The following is a 15,730-nucleotide window of genomic DNA, read 5'->3' on the forward strand; positions in this document are numbered from 1 at the left end:
GTCATCAGGTTACCCAAGTTTATTCTAGCCAAATATCCCTTAATATTGAAATTATTTATGGTTAATCAATAGGTGAGATTATTGTAGGAAAATCACGAATATGCTGAATTGTTCTAGGTAATTTTTCCAAAATAAAAGTATAACAGATCACATTGAAAGGGCCAAAGAGAAAAATGTAGAAACACTAGTGGAACATAAGAGCATAATTAATTAATACTTCATTTTATAACACCAGCTAAGAGGCGGTTATAGTGGTTGATTTAACCGATTAATATTATCAGCTAATTTGACTAGTTAATATGATATCTACTATTCAAAATAATTAACCAGCTAATTAACCAACGTCCCAATATGATCTAACATATCAAAGGGTAATACATATAAGTGGATGATGATGACATATAAGTGATAAATGATAATATTTTTGGTTCACAAATTATAATTAGCCACTCTTTTGTAGCTCATATTTGGTGGAAAATATCATGCAGGCCTAAATTTCATTCTCTTGAGAAATAAGTAAGCTATAAATCTATATCCAATGATCATTATAATCAAGGCTCCAATCTCAATTTTACCAGAATAATCTACTTTTAATCCTTTGATTATAGGAGCTTCACACCTTCCTGATTTCAAACTCTCACTTGAACACCCAAATTGAATCTTTAACAAAAGCCGGTTTGTGTGATAGTTGAAGGAAACATAACGTAACCAAGAAATGAAACCGGGCACATCCTACATATCAAGTACAACAAGCCAGATAAGAAGATTGCGACCAGTTAGACCCTCAGCTCGAAAAGAACATACAAATGAAAACAAAAAAACCCAGAAACGATATATGCAACACAAATAGCAAGACAAACATGTCTTCCTCACATTTGGTGCGGTGATGCGGTAATGGGAATGATGCAATTATCATAACGCCTAAATGTCGGTCGAAATTATAAGATATCCCTTAATACGGTCCAAAACACGTTCTTTTACCCCTTTACAACGCGGAAAATATCGTTCATTGTTTATGAAAACCTTTATAGCGTGGACGATGCAATGTGATGTGGCAGGCATTGTATTTACACTATCATTCTTTAAACCTATGATATTTTTGTCATGTTGGCTTCTATATAATTGTATTATGTCAAAGAACTAATTCAACTAGCATCTTAAGTTTACGGTCGTAGTCCCAATATATGTTATATACTCTATCATAAAACACCTAATTAGCAAAGGGGTGATTGATTGCTTACATGGATGAAAAAGCCAGCTGATAGCATGAAAGACATGATGAGTATAGAAGCTAAGGTTAATGCTTTCTTGATGTCCATGAATGCTGCACCAATGCTTAAGCCTAGTCCCTGAAGTTTGATAGGTTTCAATAAGTGACTACTCATAAGTAGGGGTGTTCAACGGGCCGGACTCCCAATTTAAGCCCTTATTCAGCCTGTTTTAAAGAGTTTTTTAAGAGTCGAGCCGAAAAAGGACTCTACTACAATTAAAATGGAACAAGCTATAAAAGGACTTAATAAGGGTCAAAAATAGGCCTTTGTAATATAGCATAATTTAATTATTATAAATGACAATTCAATAGGGATTATTAACATTTCAACAATTTAATTATTATGTATTAAATTGATCAATGGGGATTCTAATAATTTCTAATGATATAAATGGGTCGGGCCAAACCATGTTGAGCTTGAAAAGTTTGGCTCATGTAAAGCCCATATTAAGTTTAAAGGTTCTTTATCCAACTTGATTCATATTTGCTGAACAAGCCATTATCCAGCCATTACCCCCACTCATAAGTCATAGAAATATTGTAGATGTTTATTTTATTACCTGGGAAGCCACTATGTTGAGGAAAATTGCAAGTAATGTGAGGAAAAATGCAGAAAATTTTGGTTTTAATCCAACCATGAAGTACATTATGAGCATAAAAAAGGTGGGTAAAACAAGATCCAAAGGTAGATCAGTGATGTTCCGAGCAGCAAAATATGCACTGAGTTTGTACATCCCTACTGATCTTTCCTTTATTAGCATTACTCTTTCTTGTGGGAAGGTAAAGATTGCTGTAAATAGTGGGAAAAAACCCCAGAAAACTGAGATGAAGAACAGCAACCCTGCCTGCACATACACAAAGAACATATATCACAGCTAAACTTTGTTAGATCATCATCATACTACCAGTACATTCCGCTTATTGAATCTATGATTAAGGTATGGGGAAAATTGAAAGACTAAAGGTATCATATATATTCTTATCAAAGGAGATGAAGAAGTTACGTTCGCCTAAACATTGTTAGATTGGGAAATCTAGTAGAGACAGATGTAGAACAAAATCATGTGATATCAATAAAATTTTTAAAAATGCAAATTCTTAAATGAGACGGCAAGGGGTCTTTGAGGGTGTGCTAGGTGATTGACCGCACAGGGCCTCCTCTTTCTTCTCTATATTAAAATTTTAATAAAAAAATTATGTTAAAGTTATTTTAAATAAATATATTTACGATAAATAAGGCACAAAATAAAAATTTTGCATAGAGCCTCCAAAATTTTCAAGACGGCTCTATGAGACGGTCTTATGGTGAGAGCATTTTTATTCGATGGACCTAATGTGCACACTTACTATGTTCGAGTCATCACTTATAACCTTAAAGTGATTACGTTACAAAGTCTTAGAGTAATCACTTAAAATCTTAAACTAATCAATTTGAGAAACGAACTAATTTTGTTGCCTCGTATTATGGTGATATCGTCTTATGCAAGACTTGTTGGCATAAAAATGTGCGAACCCAGGTCAATGCATTCACATAGCAAAACTTCTATCAACTTAACCAATACAAATATTAGCATCTTTAGGTCTATTATTTTATACATAAGTTAAATATTGTCAGTTGACATCTTTGACTAACTTGAATCCGCCCCTGAAATCTAGGCCGAGGTTTTCCTAGACTATGTCTTGTATTTGATTAATATACGTTTAATATTAAATTATGTAACATATAACACTAATAATACTAGTCAAATTTGCTCAGTACATATACAGAGGTGAGTGTTGGACCTACACTATAATTACCTGATCAGAGGTATCTATGGAAGATGAATAATTAGGATGCCACCATAGCAAACCTACAATTATAGCGGTTAAAATGACTTGGATAACACGAGTGCAACTGAAATATTCATGTCGTCTTTCCTTAAATCCTCTACTAACAAGAACACAGAATTGGTCCCACCAGCTTGATTTCCACTTTGAATTACTTCTCCTGTATTCCAGCATTATATCACTTTGTTCAACTGTAGCCTTTTTTGTTTTTCCATTCCTTATCATCCATGATCTTGATTCACATTCCTCAACAAAATACTGCATAATGTATAAAAATAGATGTTATGATTTGTTGAGGAACCGAGCAAAAATATACAAATTTTTATAATCTACTTATTTTATACTTGAATTGAAATTTTGGGGCAGTGGTGGTTCTAGGCTCGTTCAAGATATCCAACCACCTAGGCCCTCAGATAAAGGCCTTCAATATTAACAATCTTCTTATAGTTTATCGGTCAAGAATAGTTGTCTTATTGTGATATTGTTTGGTTACAGGGGTTTAAAACCTAACAATTTAAATTTTAGTCTCTATTTTACCATCAATGACTAACAAAGGGCCTCACTTTTCTAAACATCAAAAAATAAATAGAGACTCTATAGTCTGTGCTCTGCGGGACCCTGTTTTGAGGTAAACAGATAATATATACAAGTTACATATCTTGGGGCTGCAACCATTGTGATAGAGTATATATATATTTCATATCCTAAGACTTTAATCATCAGCTTAAAACTTTTGGTTAAATTGTTTTCTTGACACGATATTAAATGCATATATACTCAATGGGAGATCATGGGTTCGACTTTCATTGACCCCCCATTTCAAAGTGGAATATTTTAACCACATATATGAAGAGAATATGTGTTGCATCCACTCTTTAGCATAGAGCCGTCTTGAAAAATTTGGCGGTCATGTGCAACACTTTTATTTTGCGTCTTATCCATAGTAAATATATTTATATTATTTTCTCGAGCCGGGGGACTCCTTTGGTCGCACTCTCCTTTATGGGTATGAATTGCCACCGTCCTTCCCTCCCCAGACCCTATCCATAGTTTTTCTATAAGCGGGATACACTGGGTAGGATGATAATAATTTTTATATTATTAATAAAATTAACATATTTCTTTTGTTAATTAACTTTTTCATATACGTAAGAAAAATTTATCCTCTGCGGTCGATCACCTCACACCCCCTTAAAGACCCCCTGCTTTAACGGTAAGGATATATTATCTAAGGTAAATCAATTTATAGTCAGACATCTTACATATGCACAGAATATCGATATTTATCATGACTAATTTGATCACCTTATGAACTTCCATTTGTGAAGGCCTAGATGTAGAATTTGTGGGGGAGAGTGTGTGTTCCAACTGTAATGGGATAGATTTTTCATTCATGTTCCCATTTGCAAGATCAAGAAGAAACTCAGCAGGATTCATAGCTATAAGTGGTGAGCAACCCATAGAAGAAAAATACTTCATTGCATCAGATGCTTTCCCGAAATAGAGAGAGCTGCCTCTTCCTAGAAGTATTAGCTTGTCAAATTTGGAAAATAGTCTACTTGATGGCTGGTGAATGGTTGTTACCACTGTTTTTCCTGCCTGTGGAACAATGCAAGTTTTAATAAAGTAAAATGAGTTGTCTATCAACATTAGAGCTATTTAAAACACATCCAAAATGATCTGAAATTTACCCGACCTTGTAAGTGAATTCGATTTGACCCCACTTTAACAATATGGACACTGATATGTGTGTTTTATATACTATTTTCTACCATGCCCCCATTGCATTTTCATAGCATTTCTCGCGTATTTTGCTCAATTTTCTATTGGTTTTTATGCTTGGTTGGAGTGTTTGTTTCCTATCTATTTTGTAGGTACAAAGCTCTAATTATGCTAGGAATCGACTCTTGGAGCGAGATTTGCAAGTTGGAAGGTCATAAGCTACTCAAAGGGTCATTTTTGTGCTGACCAGGTCTCATACCCAGGTGGGTTTCCACATACTCGACCGGGTTTACACTTGGCACTTAGAAGAATTTGAAGATGCCACTTAGAGAAAATGTTGCTACTCGCACCCAAATGGGTTTCCACATACCCGGCCGGGTGAGCCTCTAAACCCGGATGGGTTTCTACATACCCGGCCGGGTGAGCCTCTAAACCCGGGTGGGTTTCTAGACACCTGACCAGGCTTCCATTGAAGATCAAAATGCTCTGCTGCGTACCCGGGCGGGTTTCCTCTTACCCGACCGGGTTTGCTCTTGAACTTAGAAAATTTTTGGTTTTGAAGATTTAGTTGTGCTGCGCACCCGGCCGGGTCCTGTAGTTATTTTCGATAGTAACTTCCCATATCCTCCGATCTTTTTTTTTAGGATATAAATAGCTTTTGAGGGCGAATTTTGGGGACGGTTTTTTTTTCCTCTGTTTGGAGGGTTTGGTATTGAAGGGATTTCTCATATTATTTGCCTTGGGGGATTGTTAATCAACACTTCGACATTGTAATTTTAATTATATTGAAGGTATTAGTTTCAATTCTAATTTCTTGTTCTTGTTTATTATTGTTATCTTTGAATGCTTGTTTCTCCATTAAATTTGAATTTGATTTTCTCCATGAATTTCATTGTTGAACCTCTTATTAGTTTTATTATACTTAGTGAATAGTTTTATTTCTAGGGTTTGGTGAAATTATGCAAAAGGTCATGATTCTTGTTTGATTTTAGGATTTAAACTTGGTTTGTCTAGGTGATTCAATTGATGGGTCTTAGATTGAATGCATGTTGGCCAATTTGCAAATTTTATTCGCTCAATTCTATAAGCGAGAGCTGCGAGTTTGAGTGAACGATTTCCTTCTTTGAACAATTAAGCTTTAATCGCGATAGCTTGTTTTATTGTTTGATTGTCGAATTTGTTTGCGAGAGCAACACCTTCCTTCACCTATATTCATTCCTATCCCAATTGTTGTTCATGAATCATGATCGATGCAAAGTGAATCCTTTTAGCCCTGGACCTTTAATTATTGAATTTTATTCATTTCTTGTTTTTGCGTTTTACTTAGATAAACAAAAATCCAACTTTTGATCGTTAGTAATAGTGAACTTGGTTCAATTTGTGACTTTATTTGTCTTTCCACAGTGGTTCGACCCTACTTTTCCAACTATATTAGTTAGGTGAAATAGGAATTATTTTTGGTAGTAAAACGACCTATCAGACACAAAACTAATTTCAAACCGACATGAATGAATACTTCTACTCAATGCCAACCAATCACTATAAAAGTTTTAATAGAAGTATTCGTATAAGATTTTGTTAGATTCGTCTTAATACATAGTTTTCATTATATAATTTTTATAGTAGTAATATTTTATGTTACGTATTTAATTTAGAGATATTAATGTACAAAATTTACTTTAAAAATCGTATAAAAAATAAAGTAGATAAATAAAAAGTAACGGAGAATTTATATTAAATTTGATGAATATTAAAGTAGTACCTTGGCCATGTTTTTGAGTAATAGGACTATTCTTAATGCACTTGATGAATCTAAACTAGAGGTTGGTTCATCTAAGAGTAAAAGACAAGGATCAAGAAGCACTTCATTTCCTATACAAACCCTCTTTCTTTCTCCTCCTGATACTCCCTTCTTAAGTCCTCCTCCACCTCCTATTATTGAATTTTGGCACCTGGTAAAATAATCATATTCCCCGCATAAACATCAAAATGAATATTAAAAAGTTGATAATATTTTAATTTACAATTGTTCAGTTATACATTCTAAATCTCATAGATGAAAAATATTAAAGTGTATGTAAACAAATATTTGAGTGATCTATTTTCATATTAGTGTAAGGCCTTTTGGAAAATAAAATCTTGGGTGAGATTATACGTATCCTATTGGTTTGACCTAATTATTAATACTTCCTCTGTTTTCTAGTATTTTAGAATATTGATTAATTTTGAAGATGGAAATTTGATTAAGATTTTTAAGATATATCTAGATGATAAAATATATTCATGTGAGTTCTTGTTAGATTTGTCTTAATATATACCTTTTTATCATATATTTTTTATAATTTTTTATAATACATATTTAGAGATATTGAAGTTTGAAAGGTGCTTTGAAAGCTGTGCAAAAAGTAAATGCGAAGAACAAAAAAGAACGGAATGATTATTTTTTTTTGTTACCAATTCCAAGACATAAAAAATCATTTCTAAGACTTAAAAGACCAATTTTAAAGCTTTTAAAGACATTTAAGTTTCAAGACCTAAAAAAAACAATTTCAATAATTAAACAACACTTTCATCACTTAAAATTCTCATTCAATTTTTAAGTATAATGACTCAAACATTAAAATTAGTATTAAAAATTTTTAAATTGCCATTTATGTCTTAGAATTACTCTTCAAGTTTTAAAATTGACCTTTTAAATCTTAAAATTGATATATTAGAATTTTAAAAATAATGTAAAATTTTACTGGCTCTGGACCAATCACACAATTTCGACCGTCTTACAGGAAACTTCATTGCTCTTGAAAAGATTTCTTAAAAAAATTGTCGTGAAAACTCAGTCCAATACGGATAATATCATACTAATTTGACATTTAGTAATTGACCAAAAGTTTGGGGTTCGACCCCTACTGAGCGCCGGTATTAGTTGGGGGTTCTTGACTGCGTGCATATCTCTTTACTCCCTCCTTAGGGGAATAGGTATGACTTGTCCGCATCGTTCAGGAAAAAGAAAAACCCCCACTTGGACTCTGCCTTATACGGGATACTGAAAATGTCCTTTACCTTTACCTTTACCTTTTAACCAAACAATAATGACGTTTGATAATTTAAACATTTAAGATGAAATAGTACCTTTCTAAACCAAGGTCTATTATAACTTCCATGGCTCGCTCTTGTTTCTGCTGTTTAGTCAATGTCTTTGGAAGCCGAAGCAAAGCAACATAAGTTAATGTCTCCTTCACGGTAAGGTGAGGAAACACTAAATCATCTTGTGTTACGTATCCAATCCTGTTCAATTTTTTGAATCTCGGTCATTTTGAGGAATCTAAATTCAAGCCTACTTATGACATAACTCCAATTATTTGATAAAAATTATATTAATATTAATTTATTTAACATATAATATAGAAATAATGAGATTCTAGTTAATACTATACATAAAAAAATATATATATATATTTAACTCATTCAATATTAATATTTTAAATTTGCCCGTGTCCTATAGTTCTCATGATAACATGTTTTGATCATACTCAAAATATACACTTCATTCAAACAATATTTCATTATCGGTTAGCCAAATTTTTTTAGTATGATTCTTGAATTCACCATATCATAAATAATGCTTTTGAAATACCATTTAACATCAAATGTCATTACATAAGCTAATTTACTAAGTTAATACTACTTGTATGGTGGGACCATATATTCATATCCAAATTACTTGCAACATTTACATAATAATACTATTTATTAACAATTTTGTTTACATAATCTCTACTTATGCATAGGAAATAATATAGTTATGTGGAATCATGTTTGATTCGTTTTAAAGTCTAATTTTTAAATATATAAGTCTTAGAATTTTTTGTCGGGCGAAAATAAAGAAATTTAATATCAAATTATGCATTAAATAACGTGAGAAAAAAATGTTGCAAGTAATTTAGAACAGACAAAGTAATATTTTATACAACTTTTTTATGATGAGGCCATGGTGTCCTATTAACATGCATAGGTCTATCAATAACATAGAGCATCGAATATACGTCTTCCGTTCCATTATAATTATTACATTTGACTTTTTACGCAATTCAATCAATTATTTTGATCATTTATGTATTGAACTATACATATCTAAAAATTATGAATATTTATATTATGAAAGTATGCGATTAGACGATTCAAACAAGATCTCACTTAACTAAATTTTTTCCTACACATTAGCCGTAATATATAAAATAAGTTTAAATAATGGATAGTGTCAATAACTATAATATAGTAAGTATTTCAGAATGAAAAAAATATATAATTATATCGTAAAAACGTTATTTCCGATTAATATAATTTTTGATAATAAAGATTTATATAATTTTACGTACTAAAAATCGTTGAAATATGCATAATGGAAAGTATAGACTCACTTGCGCTTTAAGGACTTGGAATAAGGGAGGTTGTTATAGGTAATAGTACCACTGTTAAAGGTAAGTCTTCCACTTAAAAGGTTGAGCAAAGTAGTTTTACCACCCCCAGATGGACCAATCATGGCCAGAAGCTCTCCAGGATTTGCTGCTCCACTTACTCCTTGTAGTATGTACTTTTCACCTTCTATTGATGAATTTTTCAACTCATTCATTCTTGCCTTGAACTTCACATCTTCAAACTTTAACAAAATTGTCAATATGTTAGGGATGTGCTATCCCACATCAACAAATTAAAAATGATGTGCACATTTTATAAGTTATTGGAGTCCTTCCCATTGCCATATGATTTTAGGATAATATATATCTCCTTGGCTTATAAAATCCTTGTGTCTCCCCGTTAACGTGCTGGCATTCACAATAAATCCAGCCTAATTTAACATGGTATCAGAGTCTATGGTTCGATCAAAATTTAAAAATGGTAGGTCCGAAAAGAATGGCGTTCCTACCGTAATTGATTACTCCCACATGCGAACTTGACAGGGGTTCCGCATGTAAGGGGGTGTTGGGATGGGTTATCCCACATCGACAAATTGAAAACGGTGTGCACATTTTATAAGTTATTGGAGTCCTTTTTCCCATTGCCATATGGTTTTGGGATAATATATATCTCTTTGGCTTATGAAGTGTATGCACGTCATGTCTCCCCGTTAACTTGCTGGCATTCACAATAAGTCCAGCCTAATTTAACACAATATCACATTTTCAATACAATATATACTTTAAATTTTAGTAATTCAACCTTTTGTTCTTCCGTTGTGAATCACATTTAGATTATTATTTTTTAATAATTACTATTCATAATTTGCTATCAGCATAATTAACCTTTTATTTTATAATAATTCAACTTTTACCCTTAATTTGCTATCAACATAGCCTATTAGTATGTTTATGTAAATTAAGGCCAAATATTGGTTTATTAAAAATAATCCCAAATTGAGATTATCGACAATGGATGGATAAAAAGTTGGATTATTAATATCAATTTTATTTAATTTTTTATTCTAAATGTCATGATAGAGTAAAGACTATAGTGATCATATTTACTTTTTATTGTTTAGAAAATTGAAGTTCTTCGTCAATCATTAATAGTAAAATGAGGATTAAAAATTTAACATTGATAGATTTTAAAACCCCAAACCTGCAATATCACAAGAAGACACGGCAACAATTGAGTTATGATTGACTGATAAACTATAAGTTTGCAGGGCCGGCTATTAAGGGGAGCAGCATGAGCTACTGCTCAGGGTCCCGATTTATAGAGGGCCTCATAATTTTTCTATATGGCTAAAATTAAATGAGGACTTTTTGTATATTGTGTAGCAAAATTAAATGGATAGGGAGAGTATTAAAATTTAATGTATTCACATTCAATCTACTTTTTAAAAGATAATTATATAAATTAGTTAATAAATTTGTATTATTAGCATGTGTTGAATGATTAGGATATACTAGTATAAATTATTATAGGTGAGCAATATTATCTCTCTTGAAATTTTTAATTTACTACTTTTATTATTAGTTCAATTAAGATAAGTGATAATAGTGGTTTAAACATTAAACTTAAAAGGAATGGCTAGTTGAATTTATGATTGATAGGTGTTGGTTCCATGTAATTATAAAATTTAGCAATATTTTAATATATTGATAAAAAAATAATTGTACTAATTAAAGTATTGATAAATAAATTTACAAATACCAAAATGTAATTGAACATAACTCTAGATATTAGGGGCCCATAATTCATATTTTGCTCAGGGCCTTTAAAATGTGGGAGACGATCCTTGTAAGTTTGTTCATATATGAGGACCCTGTTTTTGAACACCTTAAATGGACCTGAAACTCGGCGTCCCTACTAAATGTACTAAATTAAAAACTCTATTTATGTCACTTTAATTGTTTCGCTCTGAGATCATCTCATTTAAAAATTTGTACATAAATAAATGGTTTTTTTCTTTTTGCTTCTTTTCGAGTTAGTTTTTGATATTGAATTGACAAATTTATCAAACAACATAATCACTATTTTTCTTATACACAACCACACTAGCTACCTTACTAAAGCGCTACTAATTAGAAAATATTTATTTAGTATTAAGGCTCACTTGGATTAAGCGTAAATATTTAAAGGAGTAAAAAAAGTTAAGTAAAGGTGCAAATGAAGTAATTGAAAGACTTGTAATAAAGGTAGAATGAGAGTAAATATGAAAAAAAATAATGATTTCTCTCATTTGAAAGAAAGTATTCCTCCACCTTTTTCTGGAGTAAATTTTTACCCTAGAATGAGCGAACTATTCTTTATCTTTCTCATTACTATGCAATTAATTCTTCCACTTCTCTAACAACAAAATTACATTAGTTTCATATCTAATTACCTTTGTTTTCCTACTTTGACTTTATTATTCTCTTAAATATTTACCCTCAATCCAAACATGTCCTTATATCGAATATTTTACTACGATTTTACTATTTAATTCTGCTAAAATTTACTTTTACCATTTTTTTTACATAAGTGTAGATTTGGATAGCCTAAAAAATTTCTAATAAAAAATTATAAGCTACAAATTTTACACAACCAAAAAAATATAAGCAAATTGAGACCGGGGGGAGTAGTACGTACCCTTAAGCATATTGCTAAACTTGGCAAAATAGGTTCATATTTCCGAATGCCTGATTCAGGATTCATCTCGTGCTTTCCTATTACTTCTCCTGGTTCATCTGTATTAGCAGCTGTAGAAATACTTGTCTTATTTAATCAAAAAAATTAATCTGTTTCCGAGATGATGCAAATTGAAAGGAATCAAAAAACGAAAAAGGTTTAGAAATTATATTGTACCTTTTTTATGTCGTTAGGATAAAGATTTATATATTTTTTTATTTTGAATTATAATAGACTATTTTAAATTACTCTTTAAAACATATTAGTTTTTGATTAGAGGTGTTCAACAGGGCGGGTCGACCCAACATGTTAATGATCGGGTTACATTTTAACGGGTCATTAGCGGGTCGGGTCAATAACAGGCCTTTTGTAAAGGGTCGGATCTGGCCGGGTCGAATAGTTATAGAAATTGGTTGTAAAAGATATTTTACCACTTTTTTTGTATATTTTTATATGATATTGTTTTATTCATAGTTGAATTAACCTAACGGGCCATAAAGTATAATAAAAAAATTATTTTATGAATTTTTAAAAAACAGGATCAAAGTGAGTCGTATTTAAACGGGCTTGACCCGCCCTGGCCCGTTTAACATTGACATTACCCGACCCATTTAAATTTTGACCCAACCCGACCCATTGAACACCTCTACTTCTGATGTAATGCTAATGGTGTAGATTAATGATATGATTCATTTTTTAATAATTCCAATCAATTTTATAAGTCTTATAAACTCTAAATTATATACTTCTAATTCAATTTAATTAGTTGTCACGTTTGTTTCTTATAGTTCGTCTTAATTAGACTTCTGTAATGAGTCAAAAGCTTAAAGGTGACCTGAATCTGACCCTTAAATATTAGGGCTTTGAACAGGATGGCCTAAAATGGCCGATTCAGGCTAAAACGGATTTTTTATTTACTTAGAACAGGCTAAAAAAGAATTTTATACGGGCTTTAAACGGCCTTTAATAATATTCCACTAATTTATAATACTCAATTATCGGATTATAATTAACAAGAGCAAGTAATAATGATATTATTGAACATTTACTTAATCAAACATGCTTATTTCAATAAGAAGAGTGTTTAATGTAAGAAAGATATGAAGCATTATACACCTTAATTCAATAAGAGACATAAAAATCTAAGGTCAATACGCTAGAAAAACATAAATTATAAAGTTCACGGTATATACAGAAATAATACTATGTTATAAATCTGAGAAATATTCTTAGTTTAAACATAAAATCATTTTATATATATAGTGACCAAAAAAAATTCTTCTCATTATATATAGCCTTCTGATTTGTTATATATATATATATATATATATATATATATATATATATATATATATATAGACATTTACAATTTAAGTAAGAAAGTTGGTATTGTGATTATATTTAGAAATAATATTGTAAAGGAAATAAAATTGACCTGAAGCGTGAGATGAAGAGGTCCCTGCAGGATGAAAGGCAATAGGAAAATTTACATGGTTGGTTGATTGCAAATCATGGTTTCTCCTTCTGAACATTGGTACGGCCGCTTCAATCCCATTATTGTTAGCATTCCCTTGCTTTGATGAATTTTGAGTATGAATTTTGCTCATTTCCATGGCAGTACAACTAATTCATAACACAAAAAAGATAACAATAATGATAAAATATTAGTATTATTTGGTACAATCCATAAAGATTAACAAATTAAGGTTCTAAAAAAAGAATGTTAATTACATGGAGTTCAAATGATTATTAAGGGAAAGAGCAACTACTACTTGAGGAAAGCTAGCTATACAAGAATGTTACATAAACTCATTTGCTTGCTCCAACATTATATACTGTTAACCGTCAAAAAACCAATTCAGCCCTATGATATGTTATATATTTTAACTCGCTCCAACTCTTCACACGAGAGCCTTTTAGTCTTAGCGCTAAGTATTCCACTTTAAACGAGAGGTAATTGAGATTTGAACATGTAACCTCTTGTGACGTTGACTTCTGATACCATGTCAAAAAACCAAATTAACCAAAAGCTTAATTAAGGTGATAATTAAGGCCTCAGAATATATTATATACACCTTAACATATACTCCATGCAATCTACTAGTTTTTGCGTACATCTTTCTTTTTAGTCCGTCCATTGATTTAAAATATTTTGACAATAATCATCTTATTCAAATATTTTTTGGAATTTTCACGTGACCACCTTGAGTTTTTGTCTTTTCTACCAATTTTTCCATATTGTAGGCAAAATGTTAAGTTTTTGGTTAAATTAAATACTTATCTCGACTGGATATCGAAATATATGGTCAATTAGGATGATTAGAACATTTTGTTTTTTGAAAACATGTCATTACGTTAGATAAAAATAGCGTAAAGTTAACAAAAAAAACTTTTTTTTTTGTCTTCCGTGTGAAAAAGTTGAAAGGTCAAGGTTACCACGTGGATTAAAAAAAATGTTTTTCTACCACGTGAAAAAATTAAAAGTTTTGAATTACTTTTTGAAATTTCCTTATATTTTTTTACTTTTTACTTTCACATAAATTACTCATTTTTCTCCTTTATCTTAGTATTCCCACAAAATGTACATGTTGTGGGACGTGAGGAGTACCAAATTAGTTGAAAGTAGCAAGCAGAATCTCCTCCAATTCGTTTGAGTTTGTATTGTATGACAATCTCATATATTTAAATCATACTTCCTTTGTTTAATAATTTTTGTTACGCTATTTTTTTTCTTTACTAATCCAAAAACAACACCAAATAAAAATCTATTTTACCCTTACTTTTTTCTTTACCCTTAACATTCTTTTATTTATTTTTTTCAAACTCATCTAATTATTGGGGTTATTTTACACTTTTTCTCAATAAAAATTATTTTTAAATTTTATATTCGCAATCGTAAAGTAGCAAGAAATAAAAATTAAGCAATTTCAAATATACTACAAGGAGAAAATCTTAATAAATAACGGTTATTTGTGAAGTTAACAAATCATCCTTATATAGTAGGATGTGGTAGGGTAAGAATTTTGGTATTTTAATTTATCTTTTTTAATTTTGTTTATTTTATTATTATTTTTTATCTTTTTATTGAGATTTATAAATGTGATTAGGAATTTTTGATACTACATGTAATTCTATAACTAAAAAGTCTTGTAGCATGAGAAGGTCCGCAAGTAATGTGATTGAAAGATTAGAGAAAGTGATGGATTGATCAGCATCAGCAATCACCATTCATACGGAAATCTCATGTTCTAGAATTGAAGTTGATTGTTACAATACATACGTACTCCCTTCGTCCCTATCAATTCACGCTCAATCACATCATTTCTTACGCGCGTTACTATTTATTTTGTTTTTTTATTTGTATTATAGTTGACTTTGACACAATTCATCAATCAAATTAACTTTTTATTGTCGATAATTTATAAGTTAAAACATAATCATATGAGTTTTTCTTAATCATCTCGATTCTTATATATATATATAATTTTATTAAATAATAAATTTTATGAAAGAAAAATGGCACTAGTGGAAAAAACCTTATATGCTGCGCAACATATGTTGCGGTTTTATAAAAACGAAGCATAAAATTAGTAGAAAAATTAGGCAAAAAAAAAAGGGTATATGTTCTCAAAGAATCGCAGCATATAATGTGTTATATACTGCAGTTCTTAGAGAACCGCAGCATATACCTATTTTTTTTGATAAAATCCCGCCTTCATTCATACAGCAGATTCAAAATCCATGAAAATATATTATTTATTTTTAAAACCCGCCTTACTT

General features: G+C 30.9%; 1 protein-coding gene across 1 annotated transcript; it reads right to left on the reverse strand.

Moving 5' to 3' along the window:
* Positions 1 to 392: 392 nt before the first annotated feature.
* Positions 393 to 13,562, reverse strand: LOC130806471 (ABC transporter G family member 22-like). The gene is made up of 10 exons (XM_057671579.1): positions 13,386 to 13,562; positions 11,912 to 12,021; positions 9,238 to 9,476; positions 7,949 to 8,104; positions 6,582 to 6,771; positions 4,403 to 4,696; positions 3,068 to 3,355; positions 1,831 to 2,115; positions 1,242 to 1,349; positions 393 to 732 (listed from the first exon to the last, which is right to left on the reverse strand). Exons 1-10 carry the CDS (start codon positions 13,555 to 13,557, stop codon positions 481 to 483), a joined length of 2,094 nt encoding a protein of 697 aa, XP_057527562.1. The 5' UTR covers positions 13,558 to 13,562; the 3' UTR covers positions 393 to 480.
* Positions 13,563 to 15,730: the final 2,168 nt, after the last annotated feature.

The sequence above is a fragment of the Amaranthus tricolor genome, chromosome 2 (assembly GCF_026212465.1).
Source record: "Amaranthus tricolor cultivar Red isolate AtriRed21 chromosome 2, ASM2621246v1, whole genome shotgun sequence".
Lineage (NCBI taxonomy): Eukaryota > Viridiplantae > Streptophyta > Magnoliopsida > Caryophyllales > Amaranthaceae > Amaranthus > Amaranthus tricolor.